The sequence below is a fragment of the Gouania willdenowi genome, chromosome 6 (assembly GCF_900634775.1).
Source record: "Gouania willdenowi chromosome 6, fGouWil2.1, whole genome shotgun sequence".
Classification (NCBI taxonomy): Eukaryota; Metazoa; Chordata; class Actinopteri; order Blenniiformes; family Gobiesocidae; genus Gouania; species Gouania willdenowi.
In genome coordinates, this window is record NC_041049.1 from 42129488 (window position 1) to 42147887 (window position 18400).

At 35.0% G+C, this 18400-nt stretch overlaps 2 protein-coding genes across 2 annotated transcripts; one reads left to right on the forward strand and one right to left on the reverse strand.

Moving 5' to 3' along the window:
* Positions 1-1099: 1099 nt before the first annotated feature.
* Positions 1100-2621, forward strand: lepa (leptin a). Its single transcript, XM_028450792.1, has 2 exons — positions 1100-1263; positions 2292-2621. The coding sequence occupies exons 1-2, from the start codon at positions 1108-1110 to the stop codon at positions 2619-2621; spliced, it is 486 nt and encodes a 161-aa protein (XP_028306593.1). The 5' UTR covers positions 1100-1107.
* Positions 2622-3872: 1251 nt separating this feature from the next.
* On the reverse strand, positions 3873-18313 carry rbm28 (RNA binding motif protein 28). Its single transcript, XM_028449856.1, has 20 exons — positions 17994-18313; positions 16815-16964; positions 16628-16719; positions 15800-15875; positions 15588-15680; positions 15412-15483; positions 13419-13509; positions 13084-13325; positions 11232-11298; positions 10412-10521; positions 10279-10352; positions 10047-10182; positions 9424-9488; positions 9183-9341; positions 8938-9087; positions 6920-6994; positions 6682-6820; positions 6445-6583; positions 5813-5927; positions 3873-4193 (listed from the first exon to the last, which is right to left on the reverse strand). Exons 1-20 carry the CDS (start codon positions 18109-18111, stop codon positions 4068-4070), a joined length of 2289 nt encoding a protein of 762 aa, XP_028305657.1. The 5' UTR covers positions 18112-18313; the 3' UTR covers positions 3873-4067.
* Between the last annotated feature and the right edge of the window lie 87 nt (positions 18314-18400).

The following is an 18400-nucleotide window of genomic DNA, read 5'->3' on the forward strand; positions in this document are numbered from 1 at the left end:
CAATTAGATCAAAAAAGTTTAGTGTAAAGTTTTTTTTTTTTAATAGTTTTTAAAGAATACTCTGGAAGGAAATATGTAATATAAGTTTAAGGAACACAATTTTATTACATTGTTAGCAGAAAAATAATACACTATTAATAATAGGCTTTTTTTAAGTTAGTTTGGCAAAATAGATATAGATTAAATCATCTTAAATATTGCTTATTTTTCTGAATTATTTTTTTCTAGTTGGCTCAACTTAAAAATATTACGTAGCCATAGCACAAGTTCCTTAACTTAAATGAACTTGTTTTTTACCTTTAACTAACCCAATACAATTGGATTGAAAAAGTTTACATATTAAGAGTTTCTTTGGAAGGTAATATGTAATTGAATTTTATTACATCTTTAGTAGAAAAATAATACATATACACCTAAATACATTATTATACATTTACACTAGTAATAATAGACCTAAGTTAGTTTGGCATAATTGACATAGATTTAATCATGTATCAATATTGGCTTAAGAATGGCAGAAAGAAAATAGGAACAATTCGTTTAAAATGGCAAATAATGGGCATGAGAAATTGTGAATGTGGTTAAATTGGCAAAATAGGCATGAAATATGGTGAAAAGAGGCTAAAAATGACAATAATGGGTCAACATATATGACATTAGGTGGAAAGGGTTTATAAGTGCAGAAAATTAGTAGCAAAAATGCATTAAAAAGAGCAAAAATATGGCTAAAAAAGTGATGAAAATAGATTAAAATAAGGCAAGTTTGGTGTAGTTTCAGAAAAATGGGCTCAAATTCTGAGTTTCTTGAAGTCATCTGGCGATTCTCTCCCAGTGTCTCGTGACCCAAAATGGGTTTCTGACCCCAAGATTGAGAACCCCTGCTTGAGAGTAAAGTATTAGTGTTAGTCAGAGCTAATCTTAATGATTTTTTAGTTACTTCTTACCCTTTCAGCAAATTATATTGCAGATAATAACAATTTAAATAAACATTTCTCTCTGAATAAAGCAACACATGCTGGTGTAGAATGAAACTGCAATAGGAAAGCTTGTAAAATGTTCCTAAAAACTAATGAATGTTGATGTTCCTGCTTCTAGAAACATCTCAATATGATGGTGCTGCTGCTGTTATCTCTGCTGCACATTGTGGCGTTGAGCAGCGCTGCTACTGTTTCTGTTCCGAGCTCAGATAATGTCGTGAAGATGAAATCCAAAGTGAAGTGGATGGCTGAGCAGCTGGTGGTCAGACTAAACAAGGACTTCCAGGTATACCCATTGTTCTGTTTAACCTCTTGGGGTCAATTTGTAAAACTTGTGTGTAACCCAAAAAGACCAACATTAATCAATACGGTTCATTCTGTGAGAGTCAGGAACGTGAACCCCAAATTAAATAAAGATTTGGATGAAAGACTTTCAAGATACACAAAATAAAACTGAAAGTTTGACCTGATGATGGCGCTAGACCACGTCAATGTTTCATTTTCAAGGGGTTATTTATGTATTCAACAAATAAACAAAGTGTCTGACACAACAATTTTCTTAAAACCATTTTCTGGAGGCAAGTATCCCTGGGTTCAGATTGACCTCAAGAGTAAAAAGCGTTGTGAATAGAACAAAAGGAGGGTTAATGTCAGCATATTTGACAAGATTTGGATGAAAACTATTCAAAATAAAAGAATTCTAATGTAAAGGTTTGGCCTGATGGTGGCGCTAGAGAACAGGTTTGGATGACATTGGTGGAGGAGGATCTGCGTAATCTCATTCAGATTAATCACTTTAATGTAAATTAACAAAACAAACAGGTATCACACTGTGGGAATGACTAACACTAACACATTTACAGCAATATTTGTGACATTTATTTTCACGTAAAAATATGATGTCAATGTTAAATCTAAATGTTAATTATTAAATCAATCTATTGTCAAGGGTTTATTCATGTCTTCAACAAATAAACAAAGTGCCTGACAAAAAAACTTGGTCAACTTTCTGAATGAGGTAATATTACGTATTACAGTTTTGTGTAACTTTGCGTGGTGACAAATGAATAAATGTGCAGTTTATTTTGGTTTGAGTTCAAACGGTTTATAAGAAGAAAATACATTATTTAAAAGTATCTATATTTTGACTAATTGGAAATTGAAAGGAGTTAACTGCATCATTACGTCCCAATCTTTGATTTGAGTTCTTTTAAATCAGGATTAGAATGGAATTGTCCACATTTTACCCCAATGGTAAAATATGTTAGTAATATTTGAGGATAATATAGGGTTAAATACGTCTTTGTGTTGCAGGTTCCTCCTAATCTCATGCCGGCTTCACACGTGGACGACCTTGACGGTCTGACCTCCATCGTGTCGATGTTGGACGGCTATAACAGCCTCCTCTCGGAGACGCTGGGCGGGGTACCTCAGATCAAACTGGAAGTGTCCTCGCTGACGGAGTACCTCCGCTACTGGGGGGAGGAGCACTGCGACAAGCAGCGGCACAAGCCGTCGGCGTGGATGCAGGAGCTCCACATGATGAAGGAGTCCAGTCACTCTGTGAGCATGGAGACCATCAACAGACTGAAGACGTTCCTCAACCTGCTGATGAAGAACCTGGAGAAGCTGGAAAAATGCTGACGGACAAACAGAAAACCAAGATTTTAATGTCAAAACTTACTATTATTATGTTTTTAAGGCCTTTTGCATCGTCTTTTTTTAAAAGCACATCCTTGAACAAGTACGTTTAACCCTCTGGAGTAGACGGACGCGCCGGCGCGTACTGATCACATGACCAGTTTATAACAACACAGCGGCAAAAATACGGCATCATAGACTCAAGATGTATTTATTTATACAAGATATTTACTAAATGTATATTTTTTATCAACGTGTTTGTTGTTGTATTTAAACCGTTTATGAGAAAGAATCATGTCAGTATAATGAGGCTCAATCTTTAGCTTAGTGTGAGCGAAGCCATCATTTCTGGAAACTGCTGATAATGTTTATTTTTTTATTACAAATGATGCAATAAAAGTACCAAATATATATTTGTGTATTATTTAATCTGTAATATGCAAATTGATCACTTTATTGTGGATTAACAAAACAAACTGGTGGTGACACATTATTTATGAATGACTAACAAACACTAACACAAATAAATATATCTACTTGTGGATTCAAATAAAATGGAAAATAAAGACCTAATGGGGGAGAAAAGTTTTGACCAGATTTACACCATTATTTGTAAATAATGGTGTAGATTTCTCGTAAAAATCTAATGTCAATGTTAAAGGTTATATCTAAATGTTACATTGAAATATAAATATTAAATCTAAATGCTCAATTCAAAATCTATATGTAAAATATAAATGTTTAATATAAATCTGAATCTGAATTTTAATTATAAATCTAAATGTTACATTTAAATAGAAATGTTGAACCTAAATCTAAATGTTAAATATAAATGTTTTATTTAAATATAAAAATGACATTTAAATGCTAAAGGTAAACATGTTATCTAAATGTTACATTAAAATATAAATATTAAATCTAAATCTTAACTCTAAATGTAAAATCTATTCAATCGAAATGTCACGGATGAAACTAAATATTTAGCTAATATGCATCAAGAGCAAGGCTGTCATTTCTGGAAACAGCTGATAATTACGTCTGAAACTATTTTTTATTATTATTGAAAAAGTAAAAACAAATTTGTGTATTATTGAATCTATTAATCTTATGCAGATTAATCACTTTAATGTGGATTGACAAAACAAATTGTTGAGGTCACATTAATTATAAATAAGTACCTAACACAAACACAAATAAATACATTTACTTGAGGAATAAAATTAAATGGAAAATAAAAACTTAAGGGGAAAAAAATTATTTTAAATCACGATTTTAATCAGTGTCATCTTCATCAAAATCTTAAAAAACATGATGGACTTACAGAAACATCTCATACACTTTGTTTTGTTACGGTAAATATCAACAATACAAATTGTTTTTTCAAGGGCTTAAAAACTAAAGCACAATTAATTTCTTACAAAAAAGGAAAGAAAAACTTTAACCAATCAACTAATCAAACCATTTGCTTCTTTTTACTCCACTCGTGTTGCTGTTACTCATTAGTTTGCTCTTGTATTTCTCCACCAGGCTGTCGAAGCGATCTCCACCTTTGTTCATCAAATGCTTCTTTGACTTCTAAACAACAGAGAAAAAAAGCACAATAATATGATAAAACACAAGCATGATTAATCATAATTAATGGAAGATTTTAAAAAGCATTGATTTAAAAGTTGCAAAATTAAATAAAAGCTGTAAAACACCAATGTCTATCATAGTTTCACATTGAATATTAAACGTTTACGTAGTAAAGAGATGGGAAACTTTCATCACAGCAGGGCCACAAAAATGTATTTATCTGATCCAAGGGTCGTGTTATTAACAATAATGTAACTATTTAGAATAATGATAAATCAGAGCTTTAATACAGGGACGAATTAAGGGTTTTGTCCATTTTTGTTCTCATTTTGTGCATTTTCCTGTCACTTAATTATCTTTTAGATGTCTTTTTTGTCTGTTCTTGGTGTCATTTTGTGTCTCTAATTCTGTACATTTTGTTGTTGTTTTCTATATTTTCTTGTATTTTTATAGTCGTCTCGTGTGTTTTTGTAGTATTTTTGTCACCGTTTTATATACTTTTCTGTCATTGTTTATTTCGGTTGTCTTTTTGCTTATTTCTGTTCTCATTCTTGTGTTTTTGTTGTAATTTGGTGCGTTTCTTTATTTTCTATATTTTCTTTTATTTTTGTAGTCGTCTCATGTGTTTTTGTAGTATTTCTGTCGACGTTTTGTATATTTCTGTTGTCTTTTGTGTGTGTTTTTGGTATCATTTTTTTTTGCTTCTGTTACCGTGTGTTTTTGTTTTGTTTTGTTGTTGTTGTCTATATTTTCCTGGTATTTAAGTATTTTTGTTGCTGTTTTATATACTTTTTGTATATACATTTTGTGTATTTATGTTCTTGTTTTATGTGTTTTTGGAGTTTTGGGGGCCGCATAACATTATACCGAGCCTATGCTACCAGTTTCCTAAGTCGGATTTAGTGAATTATTCAATATCGGCGATTACGCTGCTGAAAGTCATGATCTTTAATTTGTTTTGGAGTCAAATCTGCTAATTCCTTTTCAAAAAGGTCAATATTAAAAACGTTTTTTCTACTGCTAAAAGTGATTTAAGTTAATATTTCATGGTTATTTATAATTATTACCGTAACCCCAAACTTAATTTAAATCACGGGTCACGGAGTCCACTTCCTCCTCCGTCTCTATCACTGTGCGCCAATAGCCGATTGTCACAAACTATCTGCTTCTTCAGACAGAGGAATGTAACTTAGGTAGCGATACACAATAATCACCCATGCACTAAGAAATGCTAAATGCTAAATAAATACTTTTAGTTGTATGAATTTTTTATCTGATTCTACCTAAACCGCAACATTGATACAAACTTTATTTATCAATTCATCATGTGCACATCCCATAGAATTAAACCGGGGAAATCTCACACACTATTTTACTTTGCACCCACAAATAAACCCCTTTATAACACTACAGAGTATGTACACCTCTTTGTACATCCAACCTTCAAACACATACTCATTTGGACATAATTGACTACTCTACTTAAGCTCCTCCCACTATATGAATACATACTTTGGACGGGCACTGTACTAGTATCATAAAAAAAGGAATGCATTGATTACTATCGACCCAACAAGCAGTGATTGTGTTCTTTAACTTTCTAATGTGGGACATCCAACCTGATTTCTGGGCTGCGTGGGCTTCTCCATCTGACGTCGTTGTCTATCATTCCTAACGGATCGGGGTCTCTGTTTCTTAGCTGGGGGGGCCTGTTGTTTTCCTTTGTCCCGCATTCTGGAAAAAGCAAACATTCACACTGAGTTATACTTTCTATAGTAGAGTATCAGACGTAAAAAACATGCACGCGTGCAGTGGTTACAAAAAACAAATGACATAAATTAGCTAAAAAATATATTTTTATTTCATTTTTTTTAATTACTTCATTAGTTTTAATTTAAATATCTAAAACATTAAAAATAATTTTTTTTTTTTTTTTGATTGACATTGCATTTGTTCCATTATTGTATTTCATTCTGGGATGCATTCAATCCTTTGGGCTAGGCTGTCATTTTAAATGAGAACATATTATATTTACTGTGTTGTGTTCTACTCTGGTGGAACAAAAGTACAGAACAGAATGAAGCAATAATAATAATATTTGAACTAATGAATTAAGATGTATTCCCAAATACGATGAAAATGGTAGAGGGAACATAGTCCCTTTAAAACAAATGAAAAAAAGAGGGAAGAAAAGGAAGAAGTTTAGTGATTTAAAGGTTTGTTTTTCAGTAAAAGTGATAAAAACCTGTACCTGTTCTTGGGGCCGCGATGGGACGGCAGAGGCAACACTTTCCTTCGTTTCTTTCCATTCTCCAAGTCAATATATTCCACGTCGGGCTTCGTGACGAAGCCTGAATTATGTTTCGGCTTTTCTGAAACACCCGAGAAGCCTGACAAGAACAAAAAATGAATCAATGTTTCTCTTTCCAAGTACACTTTTTTATGCATTTCCCTTCACCCAGAAATGAAACTGGAGTTTATCCGTCACCTCGTTTCTTTCCTCTCTGAGCTGAGGGCTGTGCTTTCATTCCACTGCTGCTCGCTTCACCCTTCACCTCCACTCTTTTGGTTTTCCAATTTGTTCTCTGATTATGTGACTGACTGGTTTTTGGATTGCTGTTGAACTCCTGAAAAAAAATACACTTTGGGGTTAGACAACAGGACAATTTTACATTAATAAATAAAACTTTAAACTTAAATTATCCCAGATATCAACACATACAAACCTTGTTTCTTTGTTCTCGTAATTCCTTTATTTTCAGTTTCCTTGAATCCTCCAGTGAAAATTCAACGATCGGTCTCTATAACGGGAGAAGAAAACACGAAAGTTGCATTAAATATGAAGGTCAAAGCACTGTTGTTTTTCTGTGTTTTTGGTGTCATTTTGTGTTCGTACCATTTAATGTGTTTTTATTGTAATTTTGTTGTTATTTTCTATATTTTTCTTGTCATCTTGTAGTCGCCTTGTGTGTTTTTCTTGTATTTTTGTCACCGTTTGTCATTTTTCATAATTTTGTGTCTTTCAGTTGTCCTTTTCTTGCTTGTGTTACAATTTAATGTGTTTTTATTGTAATTGTGTGTTTTGTTATTTTCTATATTTTTCTTGTATTCGTATCATCACCTTGTTTGTTTTCTTGTCTTTTTGTCACTATTTCATTTCACGCATTTCTGTAGTCTTTGTTGTAATTTTGTGTTTCTGTTACCGTTTAATGTGTTTTTGTTGTCATTTTGTGTGTTCTGATTATGTTTTCTATATTTTTCTTGTATTATTTTAGTCACCTCGTGTATTTTTCTAGTATTTTTGTTATAGTGGCACGATACCCACAATACCCCACGGTGCCAAATTGTAACGGTTCCTACTATACTAGAAATTCTACACGACTGTACTACCGTGGATTGCGATGCTCCCGGTACCAGTTTCCACTTCATAGCGGCTACCTCTACTTTCCTCCCGGCTTCTCACCGCACGGTCTAAACTCACCAACCAAACCCAACCAAATTCCACACCTGCTGAATGATTGGCTGTTTGCCTGTTACAGTAGACATCCGGAGATATGAGGGTCTGCCCGTCTGTTAGCTGATTGGCTGTTCGTGTGTTTCTACCGGCATGAAGGAACTGAAGACAGCACCGCTTTGACATAAACTCACTTCAAAACAAAGAAGCTAAAGTTCTGTCTCGCCTGGACGCGTGCACAGCTTGCAGTCACAAACAACACATGGCAGAAGCACCGGACTGGAGCGGCGAGTCTGCCACGTAGTCGTCAGTGGCATCACTAATTTTGCTCAAAAAAAAACAAACTCCAAAAGTCCCATTTGGAACTATTTTGGCTTTAAACGAGGCAGAAACGGTAAAGCAATAGGAGATCTACTGTGCAGGCGCTGTCACCAGCTATAGGAGCCACAGGAGGGAACTTTTTTTTTTGTTTTCCCGCAAGGTCTCAGAGCGATCATGTTTTATTTCATTTCATTTACAATGTACAAACAATATTTACAAATGATATACATGCAAAGGAGGGATCACATCCAATCTCAAAAAACACCAATGACGTCACCCAGAAAATGCATACAAATATAGTTTCCTCAGGGAATCAGTTCCTGTTTATTGTATTTTATCCTCTATGGTTAATTATGTTGGAGAAGAAGCATTATTGTCAAATAGTTTTGTTTTTTTAAAGACAGTGGACTTATTATCCTAAGTTGATTATTTATATTAGTGAAACATAAATTGATGCAAAGGAAACTGAAGGATTATTTTTTTGCTTATATGCTTTTGCTCATGTACTCTTATCATGCACCAAACAACACTATAAGTAATTAATAAGTATTTCCAACTTGTACAAATACATTGCAGTTCATAAAATTAATAATAATAATTAAAAAAAAAAAGGCTTCAGTAACGCAATATTACCCAGAACCGTGATACTTTGTCTGGTATAGTATCGTGGCTACTCATTTTGGTATCGTGACAACTAATTATTGTCGCTGTTATATATATTTTTTTGTCATTTTGTGTATTTCTGTGGTCTTTTTGTATGTTTTTGGTGTATATTTTTGTTTCTGTTACCATTTATTATGTTTTGTTGTAATTTAGTTGTTTTCTATATTTTTCCTGTATTTTTGTAGGTGCCTCATGTGTTTTTGTCATATTTCTGTTACTGTTTTATATGTATTTTTGGTGTCATTTTGTGAGTTTGTTGTTGTTTTCTAGACTTTTCATGTATTTTTAATTATCCCCTGGACGCACCTTTTCGGAGCCGAAGATTTTGGGGTTGTTGTTGAGGTGTCGAAGCACGCTGAGGGCGTCCTCGTGTTCCCTGAACGCCACAAAGCCGTAACCTAACGACTGTCCCATCACTTGGCCTTTCTCGGGCTTCCTGTCATACATGACACGACACTGAAATAAAAGTAGAAGCAGGTTCACAGATGGATCAGGACTGCAACGCCCCCTACTGGACAAAGTGTGTCATTTCATTGCTGCTTTACACTGACCTCTATGATGTGAACTCCTTTGGCTCGTTTGGAAGCCTGGAGGCAGAGTGCTCTCAGCTTCTTATTGTCCACAGACTTTGGCAGGTTGTGAACACACAGGCGGTTTTTAGACACAAACACGTTGATGTCCTTCAGTTTGGCCCTTTTTAATTCTTCAAACTACAAAAAAACAAAAACAACAACAGAATGAAAGGATGAAATGTGTGAAATAAAAGTGATTATTTGGATAAAGTGAACTCACTCTGGTTCTTTTCGTCATGTCTGCTTCAGACACGCCCTCTGCAGCCTGAGTTCCTGCTCGTATCACTGCACGAGCAGATCAAAGGAACCACATGAAGAAGAAAACACGTTCTTTCATTTTCATTAAGTATCTCCAGCAAGAATTACAGAAAAGACATCATTTAGTGTATTTCTGTTGACTTTTAGTTGTTATTTTGTGCTTTGTTACCGTTTAATGTGTTATTTTGTTGTAATTATGTGCGTTTTGTTATTGCTTTCTATATTTTTCTTGTATTTTTGGACACTCCCCCTGCAGCCTGAGAAATATCCTTCATTTTGTGACCAATTTTTAGTTAATTTTGGGAAATTTTGTGGAATTAATGAAGGAAAATTGGAGGATTTTGAACAAAATTTAGAGTTCTGTCAACAATTTGAAAAAAAAAATGACATCATTAAAAGGGTCGAGTTGGTTGGTAATATAAATTTCAAAAACAAAATGCTGAACTAACAAAGGTTTGAACCATTCATTTTGTAATCAATTAATTAAACATCAAGACAATACCTTACAGTTTTGAATTTCTACCATAAATACTATGGAAGGATAATTTATTAAAAAAGACTAGAGGATGAAAGTAATAAACTCACATCCTTCTCTGGCCAGGTACAGATTCCTGCTGCCAGTTTCTATTTTCTTTTTGTCCACCTTCAGCTTCACAGCATCTTCTTTGCTCACGGCTGCAACAACAAACAGCTTCCTGCCATCCACACGCACGCCTCCATTCTACAAAAAATAATAAATAAAAAAGATGACGGCAACATGAACACCTCCCACTGCAAGACAAACAAACAAACCAAACGTGTTGTAGCTGGACTTTACCTCGGCCTCATCGTTGGCTGCAGCCAGGAATTTATCTGCAGCTTCTTTGGTCCGAAACTGAGCAAACGCACAACCTGAGGAGAACGTCACTGATCAGCCGTGGTTAGGGGAGGGGGAGGAGTCTCTGACTGACCTTTAGAATGTTCCGTGTCTGGGTGAAGAACGACCTTAACGTAGTTTAACTCTCCGTACTGAAGGAGAACCTCCTCCAGTCCATCCTCATCCGTGTCAAAGGAGAGATTCCTTCATTGGAACAAACACAGATGGAAAATAACATAAGATAATAAAGACATAGAAAAGCCTCTAAAGCAGGGGTCACCAACACGTGGGCATGCGGGCCAAATCACCAATGAGCTCTGTCTAAAATCTGATTCATTTTCCAGGCTTCAAACTCACAAAGATAAATCTAGATGACACATGTAGGCAGAGCCTTAGTAGAGTTAAATACTGTTGTGCTTTATGGTGTTTTTATATCAAATTAACCATTTTTAAATGTTTATTTTCACTGAAACATTGTTACAAATGTGTTCAAAGACAGACGGGATTTTGTGAAAGGTATTTTTGATGTCATTTTGTATAATTTTCTCTTATGATATATGTTTTTAGAGTCATTTTGTGTAGTTTTTCTGTCGTTTTAGGCTTTTGCGAGTCATTTTTGTTGCGGATTTGGTAAAAAAAAAAAACAACAGAAAGGAGAGTTTCATATAAAATCTACATGATTGTTAAATCGTAAAAACATTAGTTAAAAGTAGTTAGTGGATAGTAAAAAGGAACATGATGATTTCCTATGAAACGTTGTGGAAAAGGTCATTTATTAATGAAAAAATTACATAAATTAAGAGAAACAAAATGTATGTTGAAACCTGAGTGTTTTATTGTAGATATTAAACTGGTAGCCCTTCAGATTATTGGTTGGTGAGCCCTGATCTAAAGCATAGAAAGGAAACACTAACCTGATGAAAACAGTTCTGCCCTCCTTCACATCAGAGGGAAGAAGCTTCTTGGGGGGTTTTTTTGGAGCTAAAGAGAAAAGCATCAGTGAGAAGATCAGATCACAGTCACACACACTTGTAGTTTCATTTGCCTTGGATTTCATGCTCTCCTTTAGTTTAGTTCAATTACTATTCACATTAACAAACCCCCATCTATGTTTTTGGTTTGAACTTCCACAGTTAATCGGACCACATTTAAATACAACGTATAAAGAGTTCCATCGCTGCCGTTTGTCAAAACCACATTTCATATCACAATTCTCACGTCTATATTTCTCGTAATTATCTCACGGCTTGTTTGTGAATGGAAAACTGGATGAGAATGATTGGAATTTATAAAGAAAATAAAGGGTTTAAAAGGGAGGGCTTCAGAAACAGCAGCAGATTACTTAAAAAACAAAACCAGACCATTTATTCAATGAAATGAGACATTTAGGCATTTAAGTTAAGTGTGTGCTCTTGTAAAAAAAAATTGAGTGGTAATCATACAGTACAGGTTTAAGAAGTTGATTTATTTTCTTCTTGATTTTTATTGTTAAATTGATAAAAAAATGTAATCCGTGTTCATGTTAATGTTAAGACTGCACAGAAATCTTGTGTTGTAAATCTCTGTACATCAGTACATGATGGATGAATAAATAACTAAATGAATGAATCCATGAAGTTTACTGAGTAGTAAACATGAAATTAAAGGGCTGAGTTTTGGGAGTAAATTTTCATTGACAATGTATTTTGAGTGTTACCATTTCACTGTATTGTCTTGTAATTTTTGCTGACCTTAATATTTCTTTTAGGCCTGAAATGATTGGTCGCATAAAGCAACTAAACTAATTCAGGAAATGGTAAATGGACTTGATTTTATATAGCGCTTTATCACCAGACTGAAGCAGTCTCAAAGCGCTTTACATATCAGCTCATTCACCCAATCACTCTCACATTCACACACCAGTGGGACAGGACTGCCATGCAAGGCGCTAGTCGACCACTGGGAGCAACTTAGGGTTCAGTGTCTTGCCCAAGGACACTTCGACACATAGTCAGGTACTGGGATCGAACCCTCAACCTCTCGATCAGAAGACGACCCACTACCACCTGAGCCACGGTCGCGAAATAAGCCGAAACTAATTATTTTAGTCAATGCATCGTTTTTTCAGACCATCTGGTTTTTTCTCTTTGACCCACAGGAGTACTTTTAAAGAAACATTGCCACTTCCCCTATATCCTCTTACCCACGCCTGCATGAGCCATATGTTACTTATATGTTGATAAATGAAAATTAATAAAAAGGTAAACAGAAAAATGGAAACAGATTCCATACATTTATACATAGTCCTCATATAAATAAATCGTAATGTTTTTTTTTTTTTACAAATTTCAGTAATGTTATGTTATTTTGCTTTATATTTAGGGAAGTTGTATTTGTGGTAAAATTTTATTTGTTTCGTCTTACTTTTTAAGTTAAATACTAAAATATAATTATTGTTATTGTGTATTGTTAAACTTTGAAGAAAAAAGTTTTGTTTTACCTTAATTTAGATCTAAAAGCAGTTTAGTGAAAAACACTGTAGTAAAAATGTTGCTTATTAGGCCTATATTAAATGAATTACTGTTTAAACGTGAGTTTATATCAGTCGATTCTTCTGTTTTTTGGTGGAATAAAAACAACATGCATAATTATTGCTAAATGTGTAATTTAACTTACACAATTAATCGATTCATAATTGAAACAAATAATAGATTTATCTATCACCAAAATAATAATTATTTCTTTAACATGTTGAATCACTTCAATAAATGTAAAACTACACAGTACCTGATTCATCCATTTCATCATCCTCATCATCGGAACCAAGGCTTTTCTCATCATCATCATCATCATCATCCACATCTCCGTCGCCCTCATCCTCATCATCTTCGTGGCCCGCATCCTCATCATCTTCGTCACGTGATTCCTCATCCTCCTCAATCTCGCCATCTTCACTGCTTTCTTCCTCACCATCATCTTCATCACTCGAGGATTCATCCACCGGCTGCTGAGCTGGTTTTGAGGCGACTCTAAAGAAATGTGAGCCAACATGAAGCTTTTATTCTGGAAAACCTTCCACTGTTGTTTTTTTAATAAAAAGGAAGTGTCGCCAAAATTCACACTTTTTCTCAGCAGACGATGTTTGTGGCTGTTCATCTTCATCTTCTGCGTCGCTCTCTGAATCAGAAACCTTCTCCTCTTCTTTTTTCTTGCCTGGTTGATAAAATTGTGTTATTTTCCAACGACGTGTTACTTATTTTAACAAGTTAAGACTAAAATATTTTGAAATGTTCTTTAAAAAATATACACCTACCATAACACAATATTATGCACCATATTCATTTAATTGACTTTTATAAATGGGACTACTTTACAGTTTTAGAGCCTGTGTTCCTTCATCTTGAAATCATGTGATTGATGATGTCACACAGCCCCACTGCCTGTAAACATCTCATTGTTTTCTATTGGAGTGAAGCATTCAGCCTGATTTTTAGATCATTTAGCAGCTTTTTAGTCAAAATTATAAAATACAACTGTGCTGTTTTTGGTTGCTCAAAAAAAACCCAGGAAAGTTAAATATGCCGATGGAACCATCTTTTGTTCATCAAAGGAGGATAAAAACAGTTGTGAATCACAAAAAAATTGTGACTGCAGGGGGCGACAGTTCCAACTCTGTGGTTTGGTAGAAGACAATGAAGCAGAATAAAAGAGCTCGCCTAAGGGACCTTTACTCTCCCTTAAACAATGTGCTGTAGTGTGAGAGTAATCAGAGACTGTTGAAGACACACAAACCCTGAGAATAGAAGTCATTTTTGGTAGGGCTGCCAACTTTAGATGTTTAGTCAACTAATTGGTTGATGCCGTCCTGGTCGACCAAGATTTTCATTGGTCAACCAGCAATGGTATCAGTTTCAATACAGTTATGATGTTATGGATTAAATATCAATATAATGTATTTAATGCCTAAACATGATTCTATGTCCAGCAACAGCTCTGTGCGAGTGCGTGCTGCTGTATTCTGTCCTCTGATCTGATCTACTCTGAGAGGGAACAAATTAAGACAGGCTTCAAACACAAGAATCCGCTGTTAAATCCATCCTTTTTCTGCACAAGAACATGGGTTATTCTTATATTTAATATGCGGATTATGTAAATATAGCCACTGCTGTCTCTGGCGCAGCAGAGCGCACTGCACACCTGTGTTTGACGTGTGCGCTGATCTGATGTTGACATTAACAGTAGTTTATTAATAAAAGCAGGATTACCACTAAAACAAACGGAAATATGTAATTTATATGAGGAAACAATAGGTTTTAATTGTCGGTTTCAGGTCGGGCACGGTTATCAATACCTAATGTCTGTCGGACCTGTAGGTTTCACTTTTGCTTTGTCGGGTTCTGGTCAAAGCTTGAATAAGGTTCATATCATAAATGGTCTGTGTTTAACAGCAAACCTGCACCACAAAACAAAAAATGTGTCTTGCTTTTTCTTTCTCCTTGTCCTCCTCTGCACCTGCTCATTCATTCTCCGTTTTTTTTTTGTAGTCGACTAATCACAACGTGTGCCATCAATTTGGTCGACCAACCATTTCATTGGTTGACTACAGCCCTACTTTTGGGTGAGAATCCTTCAACAATCTGTGATTTACTCGCTAACTTCAGCCACCAGAGCATGTCAGCGCACTGTTTAAGGGAGAGTAAAGGTCCCTTAGGAGGGCTCTTCTTCTCTGCTTCATTGTCTGCTACCAAACCGCAAAATCTGATCTGTCGTCCCCTGTGGTCATAGATTTTGTTCGTGTCACAACTATTTTTATTACATTGACATCTTTAACTTTTCCTGTTTTTTTCCCTGATTATTTAGAGCAACCAAAAGCAGCACAAGTTGGCATTTTGATTGAAAAAGCTGCTAAATGATCTAAAAAGCTACAAAATAATTTAAAAAGCAGGCTGAATGTTTTACTCAAATAGAAAAAATGGGACGTTACCAGGCTGTGTGATGTCATCAATCACGTGATTTCAAGATTTTTAAAAGGCAATTAAATGAATATGGTGCAAAATAATGTGTTGCGTTAGGCATAGCGAAGGATCCATTTAACAAACATCATGACTGTGATACCTGCATTGGATGTTTGCTGAGTAGCGATATATTTGTCCTTTGGCAAAGCCCAATCAACAGCGACTTGTCGACCTGTGAACGGAATATGAAAACATTGTTTTTAGAAGTGTATTTTATAATGTTTCCTTTAGAAGCAGTCAAACTATTTAAATGTTCAAATTGTGTGTTTCACTTACCTTTAATCTCTTTTAAATTCATAGCTTCAAGCGCTTTGGCAGCCCCAGACATTTCTTTAAACAGGACAAACCCAAACCCACGCATCTTCCCGTCTGTGGAAATAGAAAAAAAATGGAACCACTAACTTATCTTAACACTAAGAAATCAGGCGAGATGGAAAATCTGGCCATAAATGTACCATTAAAAAAAACTGAATCTGTTTATTTTTTACCAGGTTTGAGAGGGATGTAGGCGTCGACCACGGTTCCAAATTTTCCAAATGTTTCTTTCAACTCATCTTCTGTGCACTGAAACATGAGACACAAATCAGAAAACACTAATTGTAACTTTTATTGTCTCAATAACTTAATACAGCCTTCAAAACTGAAAAAGTTGAACTTTTCTTACATGTTTAATAATCAAGAACAAAGTCAATCAGCTCAAAACTCTAAAGCAGGGCTTCTCAACCTTGGGGTCACGAGACACTGGTAAGGGGTCGCCAGAAGCCTTCAAGAAAACTTACTTTCATCACCTTTTCTTGCCATATTTGGATACTTTTAATGCATTTTTGCTACATTACTCCCATTTCTGCCACTTTTCTATCAAATGCCTAATCTAAACATTTTTTTTCACTTTGAAGACATTTTCAGCACTTATAAAACCCTTTCCACCACTTTTCCACCTAATGTCACATAAGTTGACCCATTATTGTCAGTTTTAACCTTTTTTCACTATTTCATCACCTTTTCCACCATTTTTGGTCACTTTTAACCCATTTTTATTTCTGATTAAAACAAGGATTTACAACTTTAAGATGACTATATACTATGGCACAAATAATAATCAACTTCCTGGTTAACAGTGGATATTATTCACGAGCCGAAAAGGTTGAGAACCACTGATCTAAAGTATGAAGCCCAGAGTCAGAATTATAAACAAAATATGATGAAAGGACTTTTCCTCTCAAAGTAAAAATCTAGTTTTCCCATTAAGATGATCATTTTGATTCAAGTTTTATAAAAGGTTGGACTGTTTACCCTTAACTATTTGAGGAAAGTACCTTAAACGAGAGATTTCTTATTATAAGTCTTGCTTTTACAACTTTTTTGGCTTTCTGCTCATTTTCCTTGGGAGCGTCAGTGGATTCTGTAGCTGTGAGAAGAAAAAAAAAAAAACATAAGCCATTGTTTAGTGGTTTACTGTACACACCATTATTTAATGTTTACAAACAATAAAACTGAACAAACCAGGTTTCTTCTTCTTGTCTTTAAACTTTTTCTTTGCCACTGACAGATTGAGCTTCTGTCCGTCATAGTCTTTAACTTCTTTAAGGGCTCGCTGTGCATCGTCCAGCATGGAGAAGGTGACAAATCCGTATCCTAGACATTTGTCTGTACCTGCGTTGTAAAAAACAACAATAGCAAATTTATCCAAGAGCTGCTACATCTGAATGTTTTTAGTAGGAAATGGATTTCTATAGCTTTGCACTAAGAACGGAGGAGCATTTCTAAACATGTTTGACAATTCTTTATAAAATAGGCCGTGGCTATTGATACAGAACCGTGTCAATAAACTGCCAGTCTATTTATACCCAGCGCCCCTCATTGGCCAGTTTAGATGACGTGATATGTCCTATAAAATATATATGTGTAAAAAACAAATAGGGTCCCTTCAAATGCACAAAATCAATGAAACTCCAAGATTTTTAATAGAGCTCGCAATTTACCATCATTTATTAATCACAAAATGTGGAAAAAGAACTTTGTTTTGTCGAAAAATCCTACAAGTTCTCACAGTACCACAAAATGACCCTAAAAATCACCCAAGAATTGGTCACAAAATAAAGGAATTTAAAAATGAAAAAATCCTTCAGGAACTGATACCTGTCATGTTCTGCTTAGATATCGTCGGTGCCTGCCTTACAAACTGTATTTATTATTTAAACGGAAACTAGGGCAGACAATAATGTTAAATACTAAAGTTGTTCCCACATAAAATATTTATGCTCAAGACACTTGGTTGTTGTTTTAAGCAACTTTAGATCAGGTGATAAGACTGTTTGGTGTCTTGAAGAAAACATACTATTCTTTCATTTAATTTAATTTGTTGTGAGACCCATTCACTGATTTAAACACAGCATGATCAAAACACGTGATCATCTACTCGTGGCTCAAAATAAAAAAAATAATAATAAAATAACGTGGCTTCAGGAAAACTGCATATTTAGTGGATTCAGAAAAATTGAGCAATTATAAAACTGTTCTACAGATTTTCACCAACACAAGTTGAAATTCATAAGGTATAATCAATCACTTTAGGATGCAGGGGTTGATTTTTTTGGGGGGGGCATAGTTTTCTTGATTTGTACTAAAATAAAAAAATTTAAAAAAAGTTATACTGCTCGTGAGGAGCACTGAGGCTCTTACCTTTGTTTTTGACCACGAAGCATTGTTTAACTGGCCCAATGTCGGAGAATATTTCCTCCAGTCGCTTGTTAGTGGCTGAAACTGGCAGAGGACCCACGTAGAGGGTCTGCCCTGCCATTGCTACACGCTGCTAAACTAAGCTAACCGCTCACCACAAGCTAACCGATAACTCACAAACACGACACCAGTCTTATCAATGCACTTGGAATCAAGAAAAACAGTGAAAAACGTGAATAGTAGAGACGCAAAGCAGATAGACGAGTTCCAACGCTGCTCGCTCACACAGTCGCATGTTTACATGTGTAGGCCGCCATCTTGGAAAGAGGGAGGCTCTCTGCTGCCACCCAGTGGTCCGGAGGAATGGCTCGGTTTTACCTCCGATATGGCAACTTTTATTACAGCGAAGG

Excerpts from the sequence above, each read along its gene's own strand:
- lepa (XM_028450792.1), top strand. The coding sequence starts at position 1,108 with ATGATGGTGCTGCTGCTGTTATCTCTGCTGCACATTGTGGCGTTGAGC. Across the intron at positions 1,264-2,291 it reads GACTAAACAAGGACTTCCAG|GTTCCTCCTAATCTCATGCC; the intron begins GTATACCCATTG and ends TTTGTGTTGCAG.
- rbm28 (XM_028449856.1), bottom strand. The coding sequence starts at position 18,111 with ATGGCAGGGCAGACCCTCTACGTGGGTCCTCTGCCAGTTTCAGCCACT. Across the intron at positions 15,876-16,627 it reads TAAGAAATCTCTCGTTTAAG|TGCACAGAAGATGAGTTGAA; the intron begins GTACTTTCCTCA and ends CTCATGTTTCAG. Across the intron at positions 15,484-15,587 it reads GAATTTAAAAGAGATTAAAG|GTCGACAAGTCGCTGTTGAT; the intron begins GTAAGTGAAACA and ends TTCCGTTCACAG.